This window comes from Caretta caretta, chromosome 2 (genome assembly GCF_965140235.1).
Source record: "Caretta caretta isolate rCarCar2 chromosome 2, rCarCar1.hap1, whole genome shotgun sequence".
NCBI classification, from domain to species: Eukaryota; Metazoa; Chordata; order Testudines; family Cheloniidae; genus Caretta; species Caretta caretta.
The window spans coordinates 153,142,024-153,169,754 of NC_134207.1; the positions used below are offsets into that span (position 1 = coordinate 153,142,024).

At 40.7% G+C, this 27,731-nt stretch overlaps 1 protein-coding gene across 3 annotated transcripts in view; it reads left to right on the forward strand.

Annotated features, from left to right (window-relative positions):
* The window catches only part of GABBR2 (gamma-aminobutyric acid type B receptor subunit 2), an 854,643-nt gene that overhangs the window by 577,960 nt on the left and 248,952 nt on the right, over positions 1-27,731 (forward strand). For 2 of the 3 annotated variants that reach the window (XM_048839469.2, XM_048839471.2), the window contains exons 11-12: positions 21-153; positions 14,763-14,870. In XM_048839469.2, coding sequence (XP_048695426.1) covers positions 21-153; positions 14,763-14,870 — 241 coding nt within the window. The remainder of the gene's footprint in view (positions 1-20; positions 154-14,762; positions 14,871-27,731) is intronic. The other variant, XM_048839470.2, reaches the window with a different exon arrangement.

Consider the following 27,731-nt stretch of genomic DNA (forward strand, 5'->3'; position numbering starts at 1 on the left):
CCGTCTGCGTCTGTCTGTAGGCTAATAAAGATGTCCAGTCCCTACATGAACAACCTTATTATCCTTGGGGGGATGCTTTCCTATGCCTCTATTTTTCTTTTTGGCCTTGATGGATCCTTTGTCTCTGAAAAGACATTTGAGACACTTTGCACAGTAAGTAACTTCAAATTCTCTAGCTTAAGAAGCTCTTGCAAACAGGTTTATGTTTTGTGCAAAAGGGATAATTTTTAGCACGTTATATGTATGTTCTCTGTGAATTATTCTGTACGTTTTAACACTGATTCTTTTACTTCTTTTGCCAGGATTTTCACAAATCTGGGTCCAAATTCTGAGCAGTCCAGAGCACCTGCATCTGCTGTTGAAGCCAGTGGAACTTGCAGGTGCTCAGAACCTCTCAGGGTTTGGTCCATGGTTCCAGTCTGAAGTGTAACTGCACTTCTAAATTTTGAAATTATATATTTTTTATTTATTGAAAGCTGCCTGTGTAGAGCAGCATCTAATCAGAACTGTGGTCTATTATGATTTTCTGAGCATACATGTTTTCTTTGTCATCAATTATTATACATTTCCTGATTGTAGCCTACTACAGAATTTTCTTCCAGTCCTCTCTAGACCCAAAAGAAGTTCATTTTACGCAAGTATTCTAGAACTATTTTCAAGCTTGGTTGTAAACTATTGCAGGCACCAATCCAGCAAATACTGTCACACATGTTTAACTTTACACAAGTGATAGTCCATTGATTTCAGTGGAAAGATGATCTCTAAGATAGCTAGTCCACTTTAGAGTAGGACTAGGATTTTAAACTGAGGACTTGTCTTTATGCAGAGTTTCACAAGTTAAGTAAGGTGTAAAGTAAGTTAAGTAAGTTTAAATTGATCTAGTTAAACCAGTGCAAAAGGCCATGTGGACACTCATTTTGGTTTACTTATAGTCAGGTAGGAACAGGTTTTAGTTAAGCCAAAGTTAGCCACTCTAAAAGCAAAATAAAATCATCCACACAGGGGTTTGTATCCAATTAACTAATCTAATTTAATTAAACTGATGGAAGTCCATGTATAGACCAGGCTTGAGTCTACAATTAAACAGGGAACCAATGGAGCTTATTGGTCAGTACTGCCAAGAAAGAGGTCTACTGCATGCTGCAAAATTATGGAGTTTCCAAGTAAGTTACTTTGTCAGCCTCAGGTAGAATGAGTTGCATAAGGTAAGAACATATGTACACTTATGGCAACCACGATTACAGTGCGACATTTTGATTATAGCTTGTCATGACCTATACGGTAGAAATATTATTTTAACAATTGACCATAAACCTTTATTTAAAATACAAGGAACAAAACTGAGGTACTTTCTTTTGCAGCTGCTCTACTGCTGTGATGATATTTTATATTGGTCAGATATCTTTATGACATTCAATATTAATCCTCTTTAGAACATGGGAGGGCAGATGATCTTTCCAGTTTTCCTGTAGACACAGAGGCACCCCAAGCAAAATTCAGAAAATGTCCTTTCTTCAGGAATAAGCTGTACTCTTCAAAGAAGATAGGGCAGGAGATAAGAGGAACATACTTACAAGAAAGGATAAAAGACATTCTTTCCAAAAATAACACAAATGATACTTAAATTATACAAAATCATTGTCATTGAACAAAACCATAAGATTGTACTCAGCCACCGATGCCTGAGAATATTACATCTAATGTTTGAATTAAGATGCTTCCAGATAAATCTATAGAAGAAATGAAATATTATGTGACTTTATTTTTCATTGTTCTTTGGTTAGTGAACATTTGCAGAGTATTAGGAAGGTGTTTAGTGTATGTAATATTCACAGAAAGGCTTATCACCTCTTAGAAGTTTCTGAACAAGTCCTGCCCTAAAGTGCACTGATCATCTACTGAGTTTGTTCTGATGGTGTAATGCTGGCAACTTAATATCCTTAAACCAGGAGCTCTGTTAAAATAGGTGGAATCAGTCTCTTTAGTTTAAAATTTCAAGGCAAAAAACGATGTTAAAATGGAGTTATGGATAAGAGTATGTAACCTTAATTTAAGATTAAAGGTTAAAAAAATATGACAGTGATGGTGCAATTATCTCCAGACCAAGCATTATAAACCCAGAAAATTCAGTGTTAAGTTTACATTAAAAATATATGTGAACATGTTAAGTTAAAAAATGCACATTTAAGGCATTCAGACAACTATTGCTTGTTGGAAAAATAGAGACTGAAATTGAAATACTTCACTAATCAAGTTAATTTCACTGAAATTTTGTTTCAAAAGGGAAAAAAAAAAAGTTCCAGTAATGTGAAAACATCCTATTTTGACCTTTTTGGAACAAAATAGTTTGATTTTTTTGGCTTTGAAACAACTTTTCAATTTGATTTTTTAAAATTTTATATTGTATATTCCAGTGCAAAATAAAAAATAAAAACCAATAGTGAAACATTTCAATGTTGTCGAAACTCAATGTTTCAGTAGATCGCAAAACAATTTTTTTCAGCATTTTCCATTGCAGAGAACTTCAAAGTATTCAGGTTTTTTTTCTCCAATTCAAAATGAAGCCAAAATCTCAAAATCTTTTGTGAAATGGAATTTCTATCCTTTGTCCAGTCCTACAGACAATCTTTATTGTGGCCAGTTGTGACAGTGACGCCATGCAATAATCATCTGATTATAATTAAGGCATTTTAGCATCCACGGTCCCAGATTAGATTAAACTGTTTCAAGACACTTTCAGTTTTTTCATATTTTTTCCTCTTGTGGTATCACTGACCTGTAAAGTTAAAACTGTGGGCTTAATTTATAGGCTTGATGCAGGAGTCATTGAGTAAAAATTCTGTGCCCTGTGTTGTGCAGGAGGTCAGACTAGATCATCATAATCTAGCCTTAAAATCAGTGAAGATGAATTAATGAATACTACATTTGTTAAAGAGCATATTTTTAATTAATTTAATTGTAAGCTACTAAATGGATTTATTTGTAAAATCTCAGAAAACATATTCAGTACTCAAAGTGCTGTAAATTTGGAGAGAACATCCTCTATTTTTTCCACAGAAAACAAAGAGGTTCAATCCCTGTGTTCTTTGTAAAACAGAACTGAGTTTTAACAATGGAGTCACAACTCTCATGTGCACAATGGAATTGCCAGCAGTGCCTCAATGCTAAAATATTTCAGTTGCCTAATATCCTTGTGTAATTGCTCTACTTCCTGTTTTTCAAATTCCTGGCCAGACTTTACACTATTATTCTAAACACAGCAAGAAATTAGTTGCAATTTACTGCACTGGTGACTCATTAGCAGCTTTAATTTTTTTAATTTTCAAAGATATTGCTGTGTCTGTTATACACGATCTTAACTAAAGACAGTTTTCATTTATAAGACAAAATGACAAGCAAAACTGATGTATTACATATGGAAAAAAGATCTGTAGAGACTACCAAAGAAAATATTTAAGTAGTTTAAATATCTTATTTCACTGAATAATAAAAGGAGAAGGAAAAAATCTTCAAGCTAGACCATAAATAAAAGGCATTTATCCCCTTCTTGGGGTTTGGCTTTATTGTTTTCTTACATATTCACGATATATAAAGATCAGCTTACCATTTCCCCAAAAACATGACTGTTTCTAGGGGTTTCCAAAACCACGCAGAAACATTGGAATTGCCCTACTGGATCAGCCAGGTGGTCCATTGTCACAGACTGCCAGGCCCTTTAAGGGGAGTCAGGCTAAGCCTGGCCTGTGACCTAGCAGTCAACCCCCAGGTAATTCTGATTTGGTGACTCAGTTACAATTAGTGATCCCAGCTGGGAAATAGTCCAGGAGACCCATACAGATTGGGAAGAGAACTCAGTGAGAGAGGAGACCCAAGAAAGCAGAGCAAAGCAAGTTCCCACTCTCTGGGCTGGGGCAGGTGAAGGCGGGCTGGAGAAAACCACAGGGATTAAGTTAGGCTCCTGTGGGATGCCCCGAGACCCACCCTCCTCCTCAGGTTTCAGACCTGGAGCTCCAACCTAAGCAGGAACATCCACATGGCTATTTTTAGCACCATAGCGTAAGCCTTGCAAACCCAACTGTGTGTGTTGCAGAAGTCACCAGAACCCTGCCAGACCAGCAGTGTCTATCTGTAGCTAGGACTCACATGTTATATGCAATCAGTAAACATTTTTTGCACCCCACTGTGTCCATGTGCTTCCTTCATATTACGTTTGTGTAAAGAAAAGAAAATACAACATTATCACAATGTGTAAATATTTGCACTCTCTATGGAAATGCCACAATACCTTGAAAGAAAAGTGGAACACCATATAAGAATAGATTATTTAAAAAAGAAACTAAAGAACAGACATTTAAAGCATTTCAAGCTTTTGTGGAGCCAAAAGATGTGACTTGGGGATAATGCAATGGAAGGTGCTGAAATTTGTGAAAAACTACATAAAAACTAGTATAGAAACTAATTCTGTAGCCTTCTCCTAAAAAAAAAATCAATTTCAAAGCATTATAATGCAGAGATGTGGCTAAAAATTAACTTGTACAGAGCCTAACCACTAGTTCTTTTCTTGGGGCAGATGGGAAAGTGGTGTATGCTGGGATATACAAGCACACAGCAGAAGCTTTTGAACTTCTTGCATTGATGAGGAGTCCTTGCCAGTTAGGTAGGGATGGTCCTTGTGTGCTCCTAAAGCTGCTCACAAAGTTCAGGTGATTTGGCTCCCTAGTGCAAATTATTCCTGGTTAGGGCAATCCTAAGGAGCAGTGTTTCTCTGTAGTACAGATTTTATTGTTTTCAGAGGGTGCTGTGCTTGATGGATTTGCTGAATTCTTCTACCACCTGCCCATAACCTACATCTTCATTTATTCTGTTTACAGATATGTGACAAATGTAGAATCCTGTAATTGTTTTTGGAGGTGGGTGGGTGTGACGTGGTATGACATCATACCAGATAAACTTTTGCTAGCACTGAATGTTTTCAGGCAATTTTTGGATTCATTACAATACCATTTTTATTCTGCAATGTGCTTGTCACAGGAGGATATGGTATATTGCATTTGCTATGTTGAAATTCAAAACTGAACATTAACAAGAGCCCCAGTTCAGCAAAGCACTTAAAGTGTATGATCAACTACTTTGCTGAATAGGGATGCAATTATACATGAGTTTACAATGAGTATATGATCAAGTGCTTTCATGAATTAGGGCCAGTGTTCCTAAACTCAGTTACTGCTTCCATCTTGCTATTTCCTCTTTTGTATGCAAAGTTAATTAAGTACATTCACTATATACTGTACTCAATTTCTGTGTATTTACAATAGGTGGCAAACTGCATTCCATAATGTCAGCTGCGGTGTGATTTAATGTCCTATCTAGAATAGAACAGGCCAAATGTCCTGCAATAAATGTCCAATATGCATGGACTGAAAATTAGCTGAAGGCTAAGCAAAGGGAAATCATAAATAGCACTGAGTACTGAATTGTGAGGAGGTGTCCAGGGCAGTACTGCCTAGATTTATAGCATCTTTATTAATGATAATCTGGAAAATAGCAAAACACTACTTCAGTTAAATTTGCAGATACAATCAACTAGGAAGTGTTCCAGAGGATAAGGAGAAATACTTCAAAGAGGCTACCTTTTATTTTTAATCTTACAGTCACTATGGTATCTGAGCACAAGAGAAGCTGGAAATATGGATTGAAATCAAATGTGATGCAAACTGAAAAAATGCAAGCCAGTGGAAAAATAATTGAGAAAACAGCTATCATATGGTCAAGAGAGTTTTGGAAAGCAGAAATGCCATGAAAGTGTGTGGTGCCTAGATACTAAACTAATGCGCACATTGGAAATAATTAAGATAGAATACTAAATCTAATAATATATGGACTTTCGTACCACCTTCAATTGGAGGATATTTCAAAGTGCCTTACAAACAATTAGTTAAGCTTAGCAATGCCCTGTGAGCTTGGTACTGGGCTCATTGTGGGCTGAGAAGGCTAATGTGTCCCTAAGGGTGGGTCTGATCCCAGCTTCCCTCAAAATGAGCAGCTGTATGTCCCTCAACCTGTGCAATAGATACACAACCGCCATTAATATCATCTGGGAACATATGAATGGGGAGGGGGCTGTAAAGGAGCCAGTTGTGACTGTCTGATCTAGCCATTCTATACCAGCCTTGGCATAGTTTGCAGCAGTTTTGGGGCTGCTCTAAAGTAGGCCTGCTCTCTTTTCAAACTGATGGGATAAGACCTTCTGCACGTAGCCTGTGTAGGAGCAATTAGCAAAGACTTTATCATGATGCTTCACAATGGCCCACTTAGTCTTGATAGTCCTCCTTGATAGGCAGGGAGAACAAGTTTAGAGCAGGCCTTTTTTACAATTATAAGCAAAACTTGCATATTACCTTTGTAGCATGGGATCCAGATGTTACAAGTAGGATTAATACATGCAGCAACTTGTAAGTCTTTCATAGAGTCTAAACACTAAACACATCTAAACACAACTTTAACACCTCTCTTGAACAATACTAACCTACAGGGGAGCTGGTCTGGTTTCCAGATATGAATTTATCAGTACTCGGCTAACGCCTACAGCGTCGGCAACAGCTGGCACCAGGTCTGCCAGTGACACATTGAGCACTTCTGAAAATCAGGCCCTGTATTCCTTGGATTCAGTTCAGTTATTACAGGGGACAATAAAGGTCAGCTAGCCTCCATATGAGGAAGTTTTTTTGAGTGAAATACTCCAGTCAGAGAGAAACGAATGTGCTATACTTTACAAGATAACTATGTCTATGATATAATTTACATTTTTCTTTACAAAATCTAATGTGTCATCATGTACTCTGGCACAAAGAAACCTAGATATAGGCTATTAAAATTTGGAAAATGTGCCTGGTAAAAAAATTAAATATAAGTACTGCAGCATCTGAACCAGTTGTACATTTTATTGGCTCTTGACATTACCTGCTGAACAATCCGTCCCACATTCAAAACCATTGGGACGTAAGAGCACACATACCTCTGTCTGGTTACTGTATTTCTTATGCTCTTGCCTCTTATGCTTTCCAGTTATTTCTTTATTCTTTCAACTTTTATATGTGCTTCATTTTCTTTCCCTCAAGTTCAGTTATTTTGACGGGGATTTTCAGTAGAGCCAAAGACTGTATGGCACTGTCAGAGTGACTGGCCCCTGTGAATAGGTAGGTGAATAGTAGGTCAAGTACCCCTGTGCCAGGACAGATGTGCACATTTGGCCAATTAAGAGAGTGGGGCTCCAATTGGGGGCTATCAGAAGCTGGGAGAGACTCAGTGAGTTGGAAGAGACTTGGTGAATCAGAGCTGCCTGAGTAGGAGTCATGGATAGGGGAGAGCTTCTAGAGACTATATGTTTGGAACTTGGGAGAAGGCTGAAGGCAGGAGAGCAGTAAGAGAAGTTTTCTGTCTCCAGGCCAAAGAGCCAGGGCTGAAGAACTGGAAATAGAAGAACCATTAGATGGCTAGGGGTAGTAAGGCATGCTCCTTTGGTAAAAAGATTTCCCAGCAGAGAGTCTGGTGGGGTTCCTGCTGGCAAGACTAGGCTTATACTCCAATAGGAAGAACTGGGGTGGTTGTACTGCTACAAGCACAAGGGAGGACTGCCAGACACTCTGGCTGTGGTCAAAGGTGCTGGTGTGTTTATATGTGGGGTGTTGTGGGCTGAGTGAGCTTAACACTGTTTCCAGTGGCATGACACATTATATGTGCTTGGGACTCAGTTGTGGACAACTTGCCCAATATTTTATAAGGAGGGTAGTATTGTGTCAAGAGGGCTTGATGGAGTTACTGGGAACTCTGAAAAAGGAAACGAAGGCAGTTGTGCCTGTCATGCCATGGGAGGCCACTGCAGTTGGGGAGGCCCTATAACATGTACCAAATTCCCACTGCATTTCAATGGCATTTGGGCATCTAATTTTCTTAGGCTTCTTTTTAAAAATGACAGCTGGGGTTTTCAGCCAGCCTTCCTGTGTTTTGCTTGCTCTCTTGTTTTTCTTTTCTACATTTTAATTTTAATCTGTGTGTTTTGTGTAACCATTTCCATGACCACCACAATCTGTGCTGCTCGCTCAGAGCCTCATCTTGCTCCTGTTAAAGTCAGAGAGAGTTCTCCAATTGACTGTAATGAGAGTAGGTTCAGCTTCTATCTTGATAAGTCAAATTTCCTTCAAACAAATTATAGGGACAAAAGTTTTAAAGCTAAATGGATGGTCCACATGCTGAACCAAGTACACTGGGTCACCAGAGAATGTAAGGCAGTAATTTGCGATTCAAATTTATTAATGAAATATTTAGTACATTTTACCTCTCCTTCAGTAGCAGAATGTCTAGATGTTAAAGCCACTTGTAGAATCATGAACAATTAGTATATAACCTAACATTATTACTGGGGCAATTGAAAATGGCCTAAAGTTTATTACAAAGGTCAAGAGGGAAGTCTACAGTATGTGAGAGAGAGTGAGAGCACAATAGTTGATTTGTGTGGAAACAGCAGTTTTGAATTTTCTAACATTATTCCTGCACACTTTTTGACAGTACTGTGCAGATACCACAGACTCTAAGGAATGCATTGAAAGACTTAGGTATGTCATAAAAGAGCTTGATTTTTTTAAAAAAATCATGTTGAACTGTAAGTGCACATACTCAAATGTTTGTGGCCTGCGTTTTCTTCTCCTCCCACTGGAATCTAATGGAGTTTTGCTGTTGACTTCAGTGGCAGCAGGATCAAACCCAAGGTGAACAGATGTTTCTATAAATGTGTACATTTCTATTCATTCTAATGTTTCTTGTAATGATACCAGTCCCACAAAGCACTTATACAGGTGCTTAACTTTAAGCATCTGAGTAACCCTACTGAAATCCATGGGATTGCTCACCTGTTTAAATACCTGTGTTAGTATCCAGCTGGATCCAGCTTTAGAGGGGGATTGCAACAGTAATAACACTTATACACTGCTGTATTTTTCCAGAGAATAGCTCAAATAAATGGAAATGTTATTGTCAGCGAGGTAAACTCCTTATTTTCAAAGAATTCTATATTGTGATTTTTCTCCAGGTCTGGAGAAACAAAAGTACTGGCTTTGATGGGAGTCCTGTATGCTAGCAGAGGGCAGAATTTAGCACACTGTTGTCTTGGGTGAACCAATTTCACTGTTCACGTCATGGCACCTTTCTACCCTCTCCACTATAAATCAAAGCAATATCTTAACTATATTAACCAAAAATAATTGAGAAATAGGATCATGAGTCATTATTAGTTTTGTCAGGTTCTTTTAGCTTTGTATCTAGATCCAACACAAACGATGATCACTTCTCTAAAAATCAGTTAAGATAGAAACTGATCATGATGTTACTGTACTCAATGTACAGTAAATACCTTGTTTTACTCTGTGTTTTATGAATGATGGCAGAAAAATGGAAGGTTATTTCTTTTAAATTAAAACCTATTTTCATTTTAAAATCATCCTCACATGCTTGGCTGCAGAGATCTCATTCTGAGAAAATTATTTTTAACTAGGAGGGTTTCCACTACAGCCAATAGGCTATATAATTATAATATAAATTAATCCAAATCATAACCTTTTTGTACTGAGCATAGTAAAAATAACTTTTTTCTGAATTATGAACATAATTGAATTTATTAGTATCCCCAAGGATAACTGCTACTTGAGTAAGGACAAAAAAGAGCTTTACTAGAGATATTAAAATATCAAGTATCTGTCTGACAAAATATCACTATTGTGTACTCAAAAGTATTGAATATTTATTAACACATTTGAACATCACATACAATTATCACACTGTAAAGGGGCTAGGCCGGGGCTCAACCCTCTCCGGGGCGGCAGGGAGCCACACCGGCTCGCTACACACAGTTAATTTTGGGGGAATTTGTCCAGCCACCGGAGTCTCCCTCGGCAGCCCTTGTGCTAACTGGAATGAGCACCGTAGGCCTGGGCCCTGAGTCATAGCGAGGCACCAAATAGTCAGTAGCTCAGGCAGGGGCTGAGCAACACAGCATGTGTGAATTAGCCCAGGCCTCCAAGGACCTGGAAGAGGGGGAGACTGGATGGACGCAGGCCCACCCACTCCACTGCGTCCCAATCCGGGGCCCTAGCAGCAGCAAACGACCTGCTGCTGAGTCAGTGGGGACCCTGACCGCAACACACTGACATGCGTTCTGGCAGAGTTACAGCCAGACGAGGGTCGGCTGCCCCCGGGCTACTTCCTGAGTCCCCTCCTTCCGGTACCTGGGTCACGGCGGTGTTCCCTGGGGGAGTCCAGCACCATGGGCTCCTCGGGGCAGTGGACCAGTGGGAGGTCCAGCCACTCCCCTGGGTAGCTGGCGCAGGGCAGGTCTGGCCAGTCTTGGCATGGACCTGGGGCCGTGGGGTTTTCCCAGTTGTGGACTAGGCTGGCTACATCTGGCCTCCCCAGCGGCTGGTTCTCTAGTGAGCTCTGAGGGCCCGCCTTTCTACTTCTGGGTCGTTGCCTGTCCCTCTGAGGGGTGGGCTCAGAGCTTCCTGGCTCTGCCCACTGTGGTGTCTGGAGGGGCTCGACCCTCTCCGGGGCAGCAGGGAGCCACACCACCTCGCTACACACACATTTTGGGAAAAGAACCCATTGCATGCTGACTAGAAGAGAAATCACAAACCAGTAGCCTAAAAACTGTGGTATAATGTGGATTTTCGAAACCAATTGGAGTTGACTTAACTCTGCTATATTGAGGTGAATAGCAAAACTGCTATCTATAAGATACACCTAAAGATTTCACATTCTTTGTAAACTTTGATTTTTTAATTTTTTTTTTTTTTTTTGCCATCCTGGATACCTTTCTCCAATGATTTCTACTCTCAATGTCTCATTCACCTTATACATTTTGGTCTCTGCCTGGTCATATGTGTACAAAGAGAAAAGGAGTACTTGTGGCACCTTAGAGACTAACCAATTTATTTGAGCATAAGCTTTTGTGAGCTACAGCTCACTTCATCGGATGCATACTGTGGAAAGTATAGAAGATCTTTTTATACACACAAAGCATGAAAAAATGGGTGTTTACCACTACAAAAGGTTTTCTCTCCCTCCACCCCACTCTCCTGCTGGTAATAGCTTATCTAAAGTGATCACTCTCCTTACAATGTGTATGATAATCAAGGTGGGCCATTTCCAGCACAAATCCAGTGTTTAACAAGAACGTCGGGGGGAGGGGGGGTAGGAAAAAACAAGGGGAAATAGGTTACCTTGCATAATGACTTAGCCACTCCCAGTCTCTATTCAAGCCTAAGTTAATTGTATCCAATTTGCAAATGAATTCCAATTCAACAGTCTCTCGCTGGAGTCTGGTTTTGAAGTTTTTTTTGTTGTAATATCGCAACTTTCATGTCTGTAATTGTGTGACCAGAGAGATTGAAGTGTTCTCCGACTGGTTTATGAATGTTATAATTCTTGACATCTGATTTGTGTCCATTTATTCTTTGAAGTAGAGACTGTCCAGTTTGACCAATGTACATGGCAGAGGGGCATTGCTGGCACATGATGGCATATATCACATCGGTGGATGTGCAGGTGAACAAGCCTCTGATAGTGTGGCTGATGTTATTAGGCCCTGTGATGGTGTCCCCTGAATAGATATGTGGGCACAGTTGGCAACGGGCTTTGTTGCAAGGATAGGTTCCTGTGTTAGTGGTTCTGTTGTGTGGTATGTGGTTGCTGGTGAGTATTTGCTTCAGGTTGGGAGGCTGTCTGTAGGCAAGGACTGGCCTGTCTCCCAAGATTTGTGAGAGTGTTGGGTCATCCTTCAGGATAGGTTGTAGATCCTTAATAATGCGTTGGAGGGGTTTTAGTTGGGGGCTGAAGGTGACGGCTAGTGGCGTTCTGTTATTTTCTTTGTTAGGCCTGTCCTGTAGTAGGTGACTTCTGGGAACTCTTCTGGCTCTATCAATCTGTTTCTTCACTTCCGCAGGTGGGTATTGTAGTTGTAAGAATGCTTGATAGAGATCTTGTAGGTGTTTGTCTCTGTCTGAGGGGTTGGAGCAAATGCGGTTGTATCGCAGAGCTTGGCTATAGACAATGGATTGTGTGGTGTGGTCAGGGTGAAAGCTGGAGGCATGTAGGTAGGAATTGCGGTCAGTAGGTTTCCGGTATAGGGTGGTGTTTATGTGACCATTGTTTATTAGCACTGTAGTGTCCAGGAAGTGGATCTCTTGTGTGGACTGGAACAGGCTGAGGTTGATGGTGGGATGGAAATTGTTGAAATCATGGTGGAATTCCTCAAGGGCTTCTTTTCCATGGGTCCAGATGATGAAGATGTCATCAATATAGTGCAAGTAGAGTAGGGGCGTTAGAACAACGCTTCCTCAGCTCTCATCCCCTAAGTCAGCCATAAAAATGTTGGCATACTGTGGGGCCATGCGGGTACCCATAGCAGTGCCACTGATTTGAAGGTATACATTGTCCCCAAATGTAAAATAGTTGATCAGGTGGTTCCGCAGTTTCTTTGAGAGCGTGTGGCACAAGCTGTCAGCACAGTCTCCTTCACTCTCACAAATCTTGGGAGACAGGCCAGTCCTTGCCTACAGACAGCCCCCAACCTGAAGCAAATGCTCACCAGCAACCACATACCACACAACAGAACCACTAACACAGGAACCTATCCTTGCAACAAAGCCCATTGCCAACTGTGCCCACATATCTATTCAGGGGACACCATCACAGGGCCTAATAACATCAGCCACACTATCAGAGGCTCGTTCACCCGCACATCCACCAATGTGATATATGCCATCATGTGCCAGCAATGCCCCTCTGCCATGTACATTGGTCAAACTGGACAGTCTCTACGTCAAAGAATAAATGGACACAAATCAGATGTCAAGAATTATAACATTCATAAACCAGTCGGAGAACACTTCAATCTCTCTGGTCACACAATTACAGACATGAAAGTTGTGATATTACAACAAAAAAACTTCAAAACCAGACTCCAGCGAGAGACTGTTGAATTGGAATTCATTTGCAAATTGGATTCAATTAACTTAGGCTTGAATAGAGACTGGGAGTGGCTAAGTCATTATGCAAGGTAACCTATTTCCCCTTGTTTTTTCCTACCCCTCCCCCTCAGACATTCTTGTTAAACCCTGGATTTGTGCTGGAAATGGCCCACCTTGATTATCATAAACATTGTAAGGAGAGTGATCACTTTAGATAAGCTATTAGCAACAGGACAGTGGGTTTGTGTGTGTGGGGGGGAGAAAACCTGGATTTGTGCTGGAAATGGCCCAACTTGATTATCATACACATTGTAAGGAGAGTGATCACTTTAGATAAGCTATTACCAGCAGGAGAATGGGGTGGAGGGAGAGAAAACCTTTTGTAGTGGTAAACACCCATTTTTTCATGCTTTGTGTGTATAAAAAGATCTTCTATACTTTCCACAGTATGCATCTGATGAAGTGAGCTGTAGCTCACGAAAGCTTATGCTCAAATAAATTGGTTAGTCTCTAAGGTGCCACAAGTACTCCTTTTCTTTTTGCGAATACAGACTAACACGGCTGTTACTCTGAAACCTGTCATATGTGTACAGTAATTCTTTCTCCATGGAAATCTGTAGGAAGCCATTATCTACAATAACATTAAGTACATTTGTTTGTTAGCTGCTTTCAGAGGGCTGTACTCCAGCCACATCCTCCTTGACTTCTCAGTGGTCTTTGGTGTCATTGATGACTTCCTACTTAAAATTCTGCCTCCATTGCTTTTGAGGCATTGTTCTATCCTGGTTCTCGTTCTAAGCTTCCTCTTTCCTCTATTTTCCCATTACTGTTTATAAGACCACTATCTTCTCAATCACTCAAGGCCACAATCTAGATGATATCTGTGATTCGGTCCTCTCTCTCTAAGACCTATACATTCAGGCCATGTCCATGTCTCCCAACTTTTATCTATATGATATTTTTTTAAGATCAAATCTTTTCTGTTTTTTCCAGACTACCCAGGCTCTTGTTCCGTCCCTCATTATCTCACATCTTGACTACTGTAATCTCCTCCTATCTAACTTTGATGCTATCCACATTGGTCCCTTAAGTCCATTCAAAAGGTTGCTGTTAGGATCATCTTTCTGGTTGTTGCTCCAACCATATCTCCTCCTCCTTTGTGTCCCTCCTTCACTGCACCAAACACACTTTCCTTGGCATAAAGGTCCTTCACCCTTTAGTTCCACACTATCTATCAAATTTACTAACTTGTTGAGCTATTGGCTGCTTCTATAGCTCTCCCAAAGATGCAGGCCTTGATAGCCCTCTTGTTTGTTTCTTCCTCAAGCAGAGTTACAGACCAGCAGAGTCACACTTTCCTTTCTCCTTTTGCTATTCTGTAGTTTTTCCAAAGTTGAAGACATTATGAAAAGTTAGAGTAGAAAAGCAGGAAAACTGCAAAGGAAAAAGTGGAGGGGAGAAAGAATTCAGTCTTCATTTTATTGCAATGGGAAAAAGAAAAATAGGAAAGAAAGGAGGGAACAAATTAGAAATTTTGAAAATTAAAAAAATCCAATAAAATATTCTGTAAAAAATTGAAGACAACTGTGCCATTACCCTGAGAAACATAATTTAAAATTTTCAAAAAAATGCTAAACTTTTTTACTATCTCTAGATACAATAGGTATTTTAGACTATTTTGAGAAATTTAAGACATTAAAATTACCTGTGAAAAACTAAAAGGCTGTGTCTTTGATTATATCTTAGGTCCGGACATGGATTCTTACAGTGGGCTATACAACTGCATTTGGAGCAATGTTTGCAAAAACCTGGAGAGTTCATGCAATTTTCAAAAATGTAAAAATGAAGAAAAAGGTGAGGAAACAACTGTTCCTGTCACAGATATGATGAAGCTGTTATCTGCTATTGTTATACCCCCTGAATACCCATACTTCCACTGATGCTGTGGAACACTGTCCTCTCTTTCAGAAAAATATCATATTGAAATACACTGAATAGTCAACATTTGTGTCCCTTTTTATATATCCCCTTCATAGCCTTTATATCAGAGGTTCTCAAATAGATCTACAGAGCCCTCCATGGTGTTCAATGGAATGAACTGTTTTGACAGTCAAGCTGTGGGCTTTGAAAGGATCCATGAGTCCAAGAGAGGGACATATATCTACAAACTGGTTCACAAAATGCAAAGGCTGGGGAAACCCTGCTCCTCACTGGTTTATATCCTATAGTTTATGAAGTTCCTCCAGCATCCATAAATCTCCAGGGAGCAGATCATCCGCTGGTGTCCCTAAGTCTCTGACGGCCAGATGTGGGGACTGGATGACGGGATGGATCCTTTGATGATTACTTGTTCTGTTCATTCTCTTGGAAGCATCTGGCATTGGCCACTATCGGAAGATGGGATATTGGGCTAGATGGACCTTTGGTCTGACCCAGTATGACCATTCTTATGGTCATATTAAGTCAGTTTGCATCACCTGGAATATAAATGTTGCAAACAAAAGTTTCTCATAGCTTGCTAGGAGGGGACGAGATAGAGTACTTGTAGAATTTTGTTCTTCTAGTCTTGATTGGAAAGGCAGGCAGTGACCAAGATCAATCAGAATTGAGCCACAGTAGTGGTTAGAGCCAGATTAGAAAAAGTAATATTGTAACCATCTTTTTGATCCAAAACATTTTGTAGATATAGAAAAGCCAAGCTAGAATTACAGTAGTTCAGACCTTTATCTAGTATGTGGTATCTCATGTTTGGATTGCTATATTGTTGTTTTTTCTAATATGGTTTCTTTACACATATAAAATGTTAGATGGTTTTCTTTAAAAACAGAAGACTAGGGACACTAGCTAGGGAGGGCTCTGAGGTACTACAGAGAATTCTTTTCCATGTGTCTGGCTGCTGGGAGTTGTCCACATGCTCAGAGTCCAACTGACCGACATATCTGGGGCTGGGAAGGAATTTTCTCCCAGGTCAGACTGTCAAAGACCTGGGATGTATTTTTACTTCCTCTGTAGCATGGGGCATGGGTCACTTGCAGGTTTAAACTTGTGTAAATGGTGGATTTTCTGTAACTTTAAGTCTTTAAATCATCATTTGAGGACTTCAGTAACTCAGCCAGAGGTTAGGAGTCGATTACAGGAGTGGGTGGTGAGGTTCTGTGGCCTGCAATGTGCAGGAGGTCAGACTAGATGATCGTGATGGTCCCTTCTGGCCTTACAGTCTATGAGACTCTATTAAGTTACTCATTTTGTTGGGAAAGTATGAATGGAAATCAGAATGAAAAAACAAAGCTGACAAACTATTGGCGATTGTCGAGCTAAAATCAGCAACCATACACAATTCTATAAATGCAATTATAATATTTTTGCTAACAAAGAAAAAAATAGAGCCACATAAACCTGAGAAAGGGGAAAGTTATGCTGGAAAATGCACAGGTTCACCTTAAAGATTTTCCTCTGCATGTCCTTTTCAAAGACCTGTATTTTAAGAGTTAATAACAATACCTTATTATTTGTACTATAGGAGCACCTGGTGGTCCAATTGTGCTACGTATTGTACACATAGCTAGTAAGAGTCTGACTGTACTCCAAAGAGCTTGCAATCTAGATAGGCAGAGGGACAGTTATCTTCATTTTACAGATGGGGAAACCAAGGCACAAAAGGATGAAGTGACTTCTCTTAGGTACACAGGAAGTCTGTTGACTTGGCCAGGAATTGAATCCAGAACTCCTGAAATCCAGTCTGGTGCCTTAACCACAAAAACACTTTGTTACTTCTTATATTTTGGTTCTTAACCAGAGTTGTCTATATGTATTTTTATTCAGTGCAGAATATTTTGAATGACAAAAACAATTAAGAGCCAAATTATAGGTGCACTGGCTGCGATGAGAGCCCCTTCCCTCCTTAACACTTCCATGCAGAGGGCCACCATAATGTGCACGCTTATTCTAGCTGAGTCCAAGGATCCACTTTCCCAGAATCAAACTCTTGCTGCACAAAACAATGTTTCTTCAACATCTGAACAACTGTTCTGCCCACTGAATTCCACTGCTCCAGGTTCTGCCGGTATAACTGGAAACAGAATTTGGTTTATCAACTTTATTTCTAATATTGTGTTTATATTGTAGATTTTATCATTTGCACCAAAATATGTCATTTCAAAAGGTCTCTAACAGGAATGAATAATTCAGTCTACTGGGCTTTCATTAAGAATTCACTTTGCACTCTGACATGCCATTTGCCTTTAGACAGTCAAATGGCTCCTCACCTCTGACATTCAGTGACTCTTGTCTGTTAGTTATTAAATGCTGCATTCTGCAGCCCTTACTCACCCACTAACTAGTGTCTCTTTCCTCAGCTAGTCCCATCAGCTTCAGTGGGAGTATTTACACAGCAAGGCACCACTCAGGGACAGGGCCGGCTCCAGGCACCAGCGTTCCAAGCAGGTGCTTGGGGCGGCAGTGTTTCTGCGGCAGCAGCAATTCGGCAGCAGCCCCTCTGTCCCACCGGCCGTGGCGGCAAATCGGCAGCAGCTTCTCCCTTTTGCTGTCCGCAGCAGCAGTTTTTTTCACTGCTTAGGGCAGCAAAAACTGTAGAGCCGGCCCTGCTCAGAGAGCATAAGGGTGGCAGGATCTGACCTGAAGTGAATAACTTGGTTAATCCAGTCATTTACTTGACAATTGTGCATTAAACATTTAAGTTTTTTTTTTTTAATAAAAGCACAGTAGTGGGTGTTGGATAATGTCTTCAAATACCTAAATGCTGCCCAATAAACTGCTTTATCTTGAGAGATGCTGGAAATATGAAGGGCATCTCAGTCAAAACATTGGATTGCAACATAATTTACCTACCCTGTGAATTGAAATGATGTCTGTTTCACAATATTAATCACTTCAATTCCCTTCCCTTGTCCTTTCTTATTTTGGTTTTCCATTTCAGTGTTTGAGAAGTATAATCCTTAAAAAGAGGACTATTTACTGACAAGAAAATGTAAATTAGCTAATTAGTTGTCAACACAAAATGTTTAATTGTACTGTGGTTTCCATGTTTGGTTTACCAAGATCGATAAGCTCTATTTAAGACAGGAGAGATGACTCAGAAACATGAAGTTCTTTTCTTGTACCACATGTTTTCCAGCAGGGACAGTACAATGACCGGCATTGTAATTCTACTTCAGATTTGAGAGTGGGAGTTGTCCCCAAAATAGAGTAACAGTAGCAGTAACCACTGAACTGACAGAAAATACACTATTGCCATTTTCGATCAGGTTTAGTTTACAGACAGTAGATTTAAAATAAATTATCCAAGCCTAGGTCATACACATTATAGCAAACCAAACAAATTGAAACTCTAATATTTTTAACTTGACAAATAACGGATATATCTGAAGAATGGTTTAACATTTTTGTTGTTGTTATGCCATGTTAGAACAGATCAATCAAGGAGCACAAAATTTTAAATGATTTAAATACCTTTTTGTTTAATACTTCATGGATAGTTCTGGGTCTATCTATTCATAAATGTCCAGCTTCAATAAAATGTTGCTTTTAGGTACATTACCTTGTCAGTCGTCATGGATAATTTAGGCTGAATATCAGGACAATATTATTAACAGTGAAATCTATTAGACTGTGAAATAGGCTCTGCATAGTTCTAGAACTCATCACTTGATTCATTTAAAGGAAGACTGAATAAAACAGCAGAAAAGAGAATATAATGAAAGGAACCATTTTGCATTAGTAAGGAGGACAAGTTTACCTAATAATTTTATTTCTACCTTTAATATATATGGTGCAGTCTATAAATAACTTTTTGATCTGTTTATATATTGACAGATTTCTTTCTCCTTCTAAAAAACTGTATAGAATATGAACTCGTATACTCAAATATACCTCTTATAGTAATGACACTTTTTGTCCTGCTGGTTTGGAAGTTATGTGGGGTACCACCATCACGTATTGTATGACAAAACCAGCTTGCACACAATGGTCCCTTCTGGCCATTGAATCTAACAACCAATAGCTAAACCATAGGGGCGGCATTCAACAGCAGAACATATTTTAACTTATATTTTTAAAATTCTTTCATTTTTATGAAATTCTAAGGCACTTTCTGATTTGCTAAAGACATTCCTTTGATCTGAGAAGCAGATGCTCCCTGCTTACTCTGCAGTTCCATACCTGCTTTCTGACACCTCCTGCCCACCTCAGGCCAGGGAAGGGTAAAGATGCTAGCCCTGTCCCCTTCTTCAGAGCCCTGAGATAGATGGTGTGGCCCTTGGAATCTCCCATCCCTTGATGTGGCTGCTGTCTGGGACCCACCCAATTCCTAACCTAACTCCATGGGTTCAGATAATCCTCTTGCAGCAGGATTGGTGTAGTTTCACTTCCTGATGGTTTTTTACCCTGTGGGAGCTTGTAGCAGAGTAGACACCTGCTCAGGCCCAGAGGGGTTTAAAATAGCCCTGGGAGAGGTCTGGGGCAGGGGAAAAGCTGGGCTGATTGGCAGAGCAGCTGCAGCTGGGGGCCACGCCCCAAACAGACCCAGCAGGCCTTATAAAAGCCAGGGAAGCGAGGTGCAGAAGAACACTCTGTTTGTTGCTCTGAGAGGGAGAGGCCTGGCTGCAGAGACCTAAATAGAGGATCTAGTTTGGAGCAGGGTTGTGGAAAGGCCAAGGGAGCTGGGGAGCTCTGGCCTGGGAAGGCCTATTAGGTACGGGGGTTTCAGGGGCAGCCACGGGTAGGCAGAGGCAGCAGGTCCAAACCCAACCTTGCCTGTAATGAGTGGTTCATACTGCAGTCTGCCCCAGGGAGCAGGGGCTAGCTGGTGACTGGCAGGAGCTCACGACTGAGGTGAGGTGGGGATAGTGGGTGGGGGGTTCCCCTGGGAGGGGGAGACCCAGAACTGTGGGGGTACTGCCAGGGGGCAGCACCCAGTTAAAGGGGCACTGGGCTCCTGGGAGGGACATGGGAGCTAGCTGCAAGGCGAGACACTGGCTGACAGAGGGCGCTCCAGAGGCTGGAATGCTAATTCCCTGAGATGACTAGCAGGCGGTGCCGCTGGTGAGTCCGTGCCCAGCTACAGGGCTCTATGTACGACTAAGAAGAGGGGACAGAGATGGAGTGGGGTGCTTTGCCAAAGGACTGTCTGGTTTTCCCCCACCACTTTCATGTAGTGCTAGAGCAATACAATAGCTTCCATACTGTGGCTGAACTCTCTGTAGCTGGTGAGGCTAGTGGAATTTGTCCCTGCCTACAACATTCAGCTATCCTCTGTACCCAGTCATAGTAATCCAGTAATTGTCTCAATTAAAGAATTGATATGTTTTAGTTTTCATTAAGAGAAGTATTTTTGGGGGCGGGGGGGGTACTTGTTTTTGTTGGTTGGGTGAAGAAGTTTAAAAAACTGGAGTGAAGATTCTGTTCAAACAGAAGTTTTTTCATTTAAAATTGAAATGTACAACTCAAGTCCAGTGGAGATAAAAACAAATATTTGAAGACACTATAAACTTGGCTGAGAATATGATTTGTAATATTATAATTGGTTTAAACAATGCTCCACATTCAATTTTGTTTTGTTTTACTTAATCCTCTACTTCTTTGCTGCACTTGTTCTTGTTTTTAAAATGACCAACAAAAGCCAGAATGAGCTTCTCCTGCTGCCAAGCCATTAACTGTCAGATGATACGGTATTCCCAGAGCACTGCTAAGATCTTTGATCAATCTAGTGCTAAAAAGAAGTAATTTAAAAGAATCACATTAATTTCAGCTACATTAGAAACACAGAAGTACAGGGGAATCAGTTTTTGTCAAATGAAAAAGGACAAAGTCAGTAGGGAAAAGTTTTAAAAGAGCTCATTAGAGATAATGAAAGTAGACTAGAATTAATATTTACCAGAAAACCACTTTTAATGGGGGCTCAATCCTGCCTTGGTAAATCCCCTCTGTTCTGCTTCAGGCAGCTGAGGATTCTGCCCAGTGGGAGGAGGGGGAAGTTGCCCCCTTCCTGCACTGACAGAGAATGTGCTGGTAGTGAAGAGTAGGAGGAGGCCTGCTAATGGCAGGAAGTCATTGTGTGTTCTAGCATAGCCTCAGCAGGCAGAACTGCTAAAGGAAACCAGTCCTGCTGGCATAAATTAGAACAGTAGTGAAGCTGCTCTATTATACGCTGGGTCCTGAATATCCCCTCTGCTCCCTCCCCCGTCAGATGCATTAAACACAGCTCGGGCACCCTGAGGATTGAGCCTGAAGGCTAACACATTTTAAACAATAATTTCTTAGAGTTTCCATAATCAGTATTTGTCCTGTTCCAGTAAAATTTTGTCCATTGGCAGACAAATAAAATGAAGCATTGGCAATCACCATCTCTGGACCAGAATACAGTTTGTTGCCATCCACACTCAAAGCACAGTGTTGCTGGTGCTATTGATATCCTTGACTCAACTTCATTCAAAACTTCCTAGCTTTGTCCATTGGTATCTGTACTTGCACCTGACATCTGGGTAGGGATTTTTTATGTGTAAATGATAGTACATCTTTTATTGATATTGTTGAGTATCTAATTGCTCACCATCACCATCCTAGACTTCTGCTGGCCTTGTTTTATCTTGATGTCAAAATGTTACATGGTAAAGGCAACGTGAATGAAGGCAGTGGAAATGAAAAGTATTATCTTCAAAGACTGGCATTTATGCTGTTTTGCTATCATTATTCCACTCTGTAATGCCACTACATCAGAGTCCCTGTGTATTTGCGATCATACTGCAAACCTGAAGTCCTCACTCATATATGGGGAAAGAGTAAAAACTAAACCTGTATTGTATAATCAAATGATGATGGGAGAAGGGATATGAAAATCACTTCTAAGTAGATAAAAGCTGTAAACATCAAGGAGCGAGAAGAATTATTTACAGAGGTCCAAACTGGTATAGCTATGTGTAGTACTATGAAATATAGCAAAGTAGTACTCTATTCAAGTTGAATATAAGGTCATTAAAAAGATGTGAAAGTAAAGTGAATCAAACATTCAAAAGCTAGAAAATGCTAGAGTCAAGTTTGTCTTAATTTGGCCCCACTGAGCATTTTGGCCCGCATCCTGTAGAAAATCTCTGGCAGAGCCAAGGATAGAAACCAGCTCTCCTGAGTCCCAGTCCAGTGCTTTAAACACATGATAACATCCTTTTATCTCTTAGAACCCTTTGCCTCATTCATTTTCCATCCTGTGTACTGAATGAGGCAGGGGTCCTTTGTAACAAATAGCTTGTAATCATTATAGGTGGGGCAGGCAGCACTACCTACTAAGGTTACCCAACACTTTTCATTATAAGGTCTGTTTTCAGTTGCTTATAACTTTGCCAAACTTTCACTGCTTGAATTTATACAGGCCAGGTCTCTACCTCAGGCTGAATGTATCTGGAAAATTTCAGCCAAAAGAGTTCAGCTGCTTCTAATAACAAAGCTGTGCAACAATACATTATTTTGCCCAGGTTAAAATAGTATGGGGACCTTCTCTTGCAACAACTCTATGGCTGCAGCATCTTTCCCCTAACCAGAACTGTACCTCTGTCATATTTCAACTTCCTGCTACAAAACCTGGAAATGATAGAGCTCTTCAAATAGCTGGTTGGGGTAAAAAACACCCACTATTAAAAATACCTGTTTTTCCTTGACCTCATTCTCAGTAACAGCTGAGCCATGTCTCCTCGTCCTGCATCACATTTGGAATAGCAGTGGTGGAGGGCCCACTCCTCTCTCAGAGGCAGGGGCAGAAAATGGCAGGAAACCTTTCCCTTCCACCTCCCATGGAGCAGGAACTATCCTTCCCTCCCCTCAGAAAAAATATGGGACTTTTCTCCCTCCAGAGAGGCAGGGTGACAGCACAGGTCCTTGCAGTACTTACCCCATCAGTTAGGGTGTGTATCTGTTTGGATAGATGAGCCTGGTCCACTGCCTTAATTTCTTAAACCGTACCCCACAGCAGAGGACTCTGTGATGTTGGTGGATGCCCCAGAATAATGGCTTTTAGAATTGGCACCGTTCATAGCTATTATTCCAGAGTATTTGCAGGCATGTGCTGTTTTAGGTACTCTCTGGTCACATTTTCAAACTTCTTTTCACAACTATGAGATCCAGAAATTTACTGTTTTGTTCAATGAAAGCTCCGAGTATGATGTAAACACTTGATTCCAGTAGGCAAAGCCCTAGGCACAAACCTATCATACCTGTGTCATAATTTGACCCTGCCACCCTCACACAGTTACCAGCTCAATGGGCATATTTGCGCGGAGCAGGGAAGGGAAGAGGCCCGGGCAGAACACACAACATTCAAGCTATCCTCAGATGGCAAACTGTCCTTTGGGGAGCATTGCCAGCTGATGCATGTTAAAGCAGCCCACAAACTGCTCTTATCTGTACCTATGACTAAGCAAAGAACCAGGAAGCCATTCTTGTTGAACCCCGCTCTGCTGTGCCAGCACAAACAGTATGACCCTTAAGAATATTATAAATATATCTCTATACATTGGTAGAATTTATTAGAGAAATATATCCTTTCTATCAATTTTTTTAACCTTCCCATAGAGTTTATAGCTGGGATATAATTTCTATTAAATACTGTGGTTGGTTTAAAAAACCCATAGAAAGGTTATAATTTTCCACACTTTTCCCATACAAGTCTTAAAGCGATGCAACGGCTGTCTCATTATTTCAGTTATCTAAAACTAGACTGAACAATGCACTAATAATGTATTAACAGACAGTTCAGTAAATTGCACTAAGCACCTATCTTAAGTGCCTACATAACTTTGTAAATCTGGTCCTTTCTGCATTAGCATAATATTAGACTAGATGACCGAATTAGTTCTCTCCATATCTAATTTCTATTAAGATACTTGTTCAGTAGGTAATTTTTAAATATTTACACCTTTTCAAAACATTTTTGTAATACAAATTTAGCTAGAGCTTTTTGTACTTACAGTAAAAAACTGTAATGGATTTCCCAGGGGGTGTCTCTGTGTTTGACTAAGTAAATCTGAAAGTTCATAAATCTTGGGGGAGAAAGAATAAGACCCAGATTATTATTTTAGCTAATCAGATTCGCACCACTAAAATGCAATATTAGAGACCATCTGTTCTAAAGAACCAACATATGGAGACTTAAAATTTTAATGTTTTCAGTCTTATTGCTAAATTCTTTAAAATAGGAAATAAGACAAACCTTCTGTTTGAAATTTGTTTTTTCACTGTGACTGTTTAGCATCTTGACCAAATGGCTCATAGTATATCCAATACACGGTGAATTTTTCAGGTGTAATTTCATGGCATGTTTTTAGAGATTATTCAAATGTGAATAGAGCATATTTCAAGAAGATCTGAGCAGAGACAGAGGTACTTTATGTATATCATGGGGAAAAAAAATCAATAAAGATTCAGTCCAAAGCCTCCAAAATAGCAGCCTAAAGTGAGGCTCCTAAATCCATATTTAGGACCTTAAGTAAGTGGTGTAATTTTTTCCAAAATGCTGAGCACCCAAGAACTCAAATGATGGTGACTGGGAGCTGCTAGAGACTCAGCACTTCTGAAAAAAACAGTTCACTTATTTAATTGTCTAAATATGAATTTAGACTTCTATTTTTGAAAATCTTGACATAAAAGTTACAGATATCAATAAGTGAAACCCTTGCTGTAATCCCTTTGGTGACACTTGGAATGTAGTAAGTATTGTCATAGTTAGATAGACCCTCTTGTATTTCATGCTTGGTAATACCAAACTTAGAAAGGGACCTTTATTTCAAAGCTAATAACCCACATTGCATTTTGAGCAAAAATATTCCATATATGGCACTTTTTCAAACATTATGAGGGCCTAGCCTGATTTAAAGTAGAATATCTCACTCCCTAGAAGTTTCCGATTTTGGGAAAAAAATACCCAATTTTAGTTGAACTGATAATTTGTATAAACAAGTTTCAGTCTGATGTGATTTGATAAGACTAAACCTCCATAGCTGTGGAAAACAATGACATTTCTTTTGGAGTCTTAACTGCCCACAAATGGTGCCACAACCATAATCTCCATGCATTATGAGAATAATGGGTGACAGAACAAAGAACACGTTGCTCTACAGTATGAGACAATTCATTTCTGAATAGCTTGGAACAGGATCATAAATGTAATCAAGTGCATTGATGTCCCCAGCTATTTAGTAATGATGCATCATACTTTGCTACAGAATTGTTCATTAAAGAAAATATAGACTAGATATTTGAATGTCATTTCAAACAAAATCAGAACATTTCTTCCAACCCATTCAAGCCCTTTGAAGTGTTCTTTCCAAAGATTGGGATCCCTTTTAGCACAGGCAATGACAATTACACATTTCTTGTAGAAAATCCTCCACACATAGGACCCAGTTTAGCCCTAGGCTAAGCAGGTGTGCTAATCTGAAGGATGATTTTGGCCTACAGTGTTGGAGAGACGGTGAGCTTTCCAAAGAAGGAACTGTGTGCATATCACACTATAGTCACACTACTTGTCTACTGTATGATGCATGACACATGTGAAAGGGTTGATTTGTAATATTCTGCTTGGAAAAGTTGCTAAGCAACAATGTTCTGCCTTTGGTCACTGATCAACCAATGAGTAGGTTATTTTAATGATGTAACTCTAATATACTTGCAAGAGTTATGTGAGTGTAGTTATTTTATAGCTGAACTACCGCTTCTCCATTCTGTCTGGTCATGATTAATAACTGTTAATAAAGCAGTCATCTTTTTAGTTTCCCTCTGAACTTTTAACTGTTACTGAGCTCTAGCCCTGGATATACAGGTGCCCTAAGTGAAGTTTTAGTGCACCATGTCCAACAAAATCAATAGAGTGAGTCCCTACCTATTCCCCTTTCCTAGCTGCCACCTACTTCCTTTTCCCTCCAGCCTCCCTTTTCTATCAATACAATGAAGTCAGCAGTTGACTCTTAGACTAGTGTTGGCATACCAGACCTGAGGTCATTGGTGACAGAAGTTCTCTGCCTACAGACCCAGTACCAGAGGGGCTTACGTGCTGGACCATAATTCCTAAATTTTAAGCAGTGCCCTTCATCTGAGGCTATAAGGCCTCTCAACAAGAGCCATACAAGCTGCTTATTCTGCCTCTGTAAGGGGTGTGTTCTGCACTGGTATGAGCACTGCAGGTCATTCTCTAAGTGGACCCAGCACTCCAGGGAGTCCTGCCTGAGGGCTTTCCTGTTAGAGCAGTCCATTCGTCCGGACTTAGACCCATGGCTCCAGACTTCCAGATCTTTCAGGGTCCAAAGGTTATCAAAGTCCAAGCTGGTGGTATTTTCAAAACCTTTTGAGGTGCACTGTAGCAGCAGGATCAGACAGACACTGAGCGCAAGTCCTTGTCTGAGGAGAGGCATAAAATACTGTCTCGAGGCTCAGACTCTACGTTGCATAAGACTACAAGGCTGTTTGACATCAAGGATGCATCAAAACTTAGAACAAGTTCCCTGAGCACCACTGCTGGCATTAGCTGTGTGGAGCTGGATATGCCACAGGTTTTGAGGTTTTTGCCAGCACCTGCTGAGCCATACTCACTTTGTCTGTACCAAGAGAGACAGAACACCTGCTGGTACCAGTACCAGCATCAACAGTGGTACAGGCAGCTTTAATGGCTCAGCCCTTCCACACAACAGCGATCTTGGGACCAGTATCCCCCCACCTCAGGAGCTCAAACATGGAATCTCTTGACCAAAGACTTACCTGAAAGTCTTATACTGCTGATGCTGCTGTCCAGGTTCTTGGACCTGATGTTGCCTGCAGGGCTGCCACGGTACCCCTGAGGGCCAATAACATCTGTCCTGCTGATAGCAGGGAGGGCATCCCTGCTCCTGGAAGAGACTTGGAGTGGAGCTTACCCCTATCCCCAGCCAGATCCCATACTTGGTGATCTTATCTTCCCCTGTATGGGGAAGAGAAACCTAGTCTCAGCCGAGACACAAGCTTGGTACCAACCCTTAGCAGGACTGCTCGTACTAACCTGGGTGGCCATGTGGGCCCTGTGGACACTGCAGAACATCTGACCTCCCCCATACACTCCAAACACATGTTGGCTTCTCTGTGCCTGAGGGTGAGGGGTCACCTGTACTCAGCAAGCTGCAGCAGCAGCCTCCAGAGCTGGACCATCCAAAGCCAGTACTGGAAAACACCTCCTCCCCATCACCAGACAAGGCTCTGGCATTGGATAAGGCATCAGACACTCTGTATAATCATAAAATCTTCTAGGATCTCATGAGATGGGTAGCAGCAATCCCATAGATCCCGACTGAAGAGGTGTGGGGATACACTGAGTACCTTGTGCAGCAGATTACACTTATCGGTTCTGGTCTGTGTAGTCATCCCTATAAATGAGGGGCTGCTGGAGCCAATGAATCACCTGTGGCAGACGCCTGCTTCCATAGCACTGGCTTCAAAGTGGAACAATTGGTGGTACTGGGTACTGGCTACAGGTGACAAGCAGTTCTCCTCACTCCTGATGCTAGGGGTCACTGGTAGTGATGGTGGTGAATGAAAAAATGCACCAACACCTTTAGATATTGACACCGAAAGATAAGGAGCAGGAGCGCATAGACATGCTTGGTAGGAAGTCATCGTCTACCTCAAGTCTCCAAATGATATCAATCAATCCTGGTGAAGTATAACCATGTCAAGTGGTGTGTCGTTCTG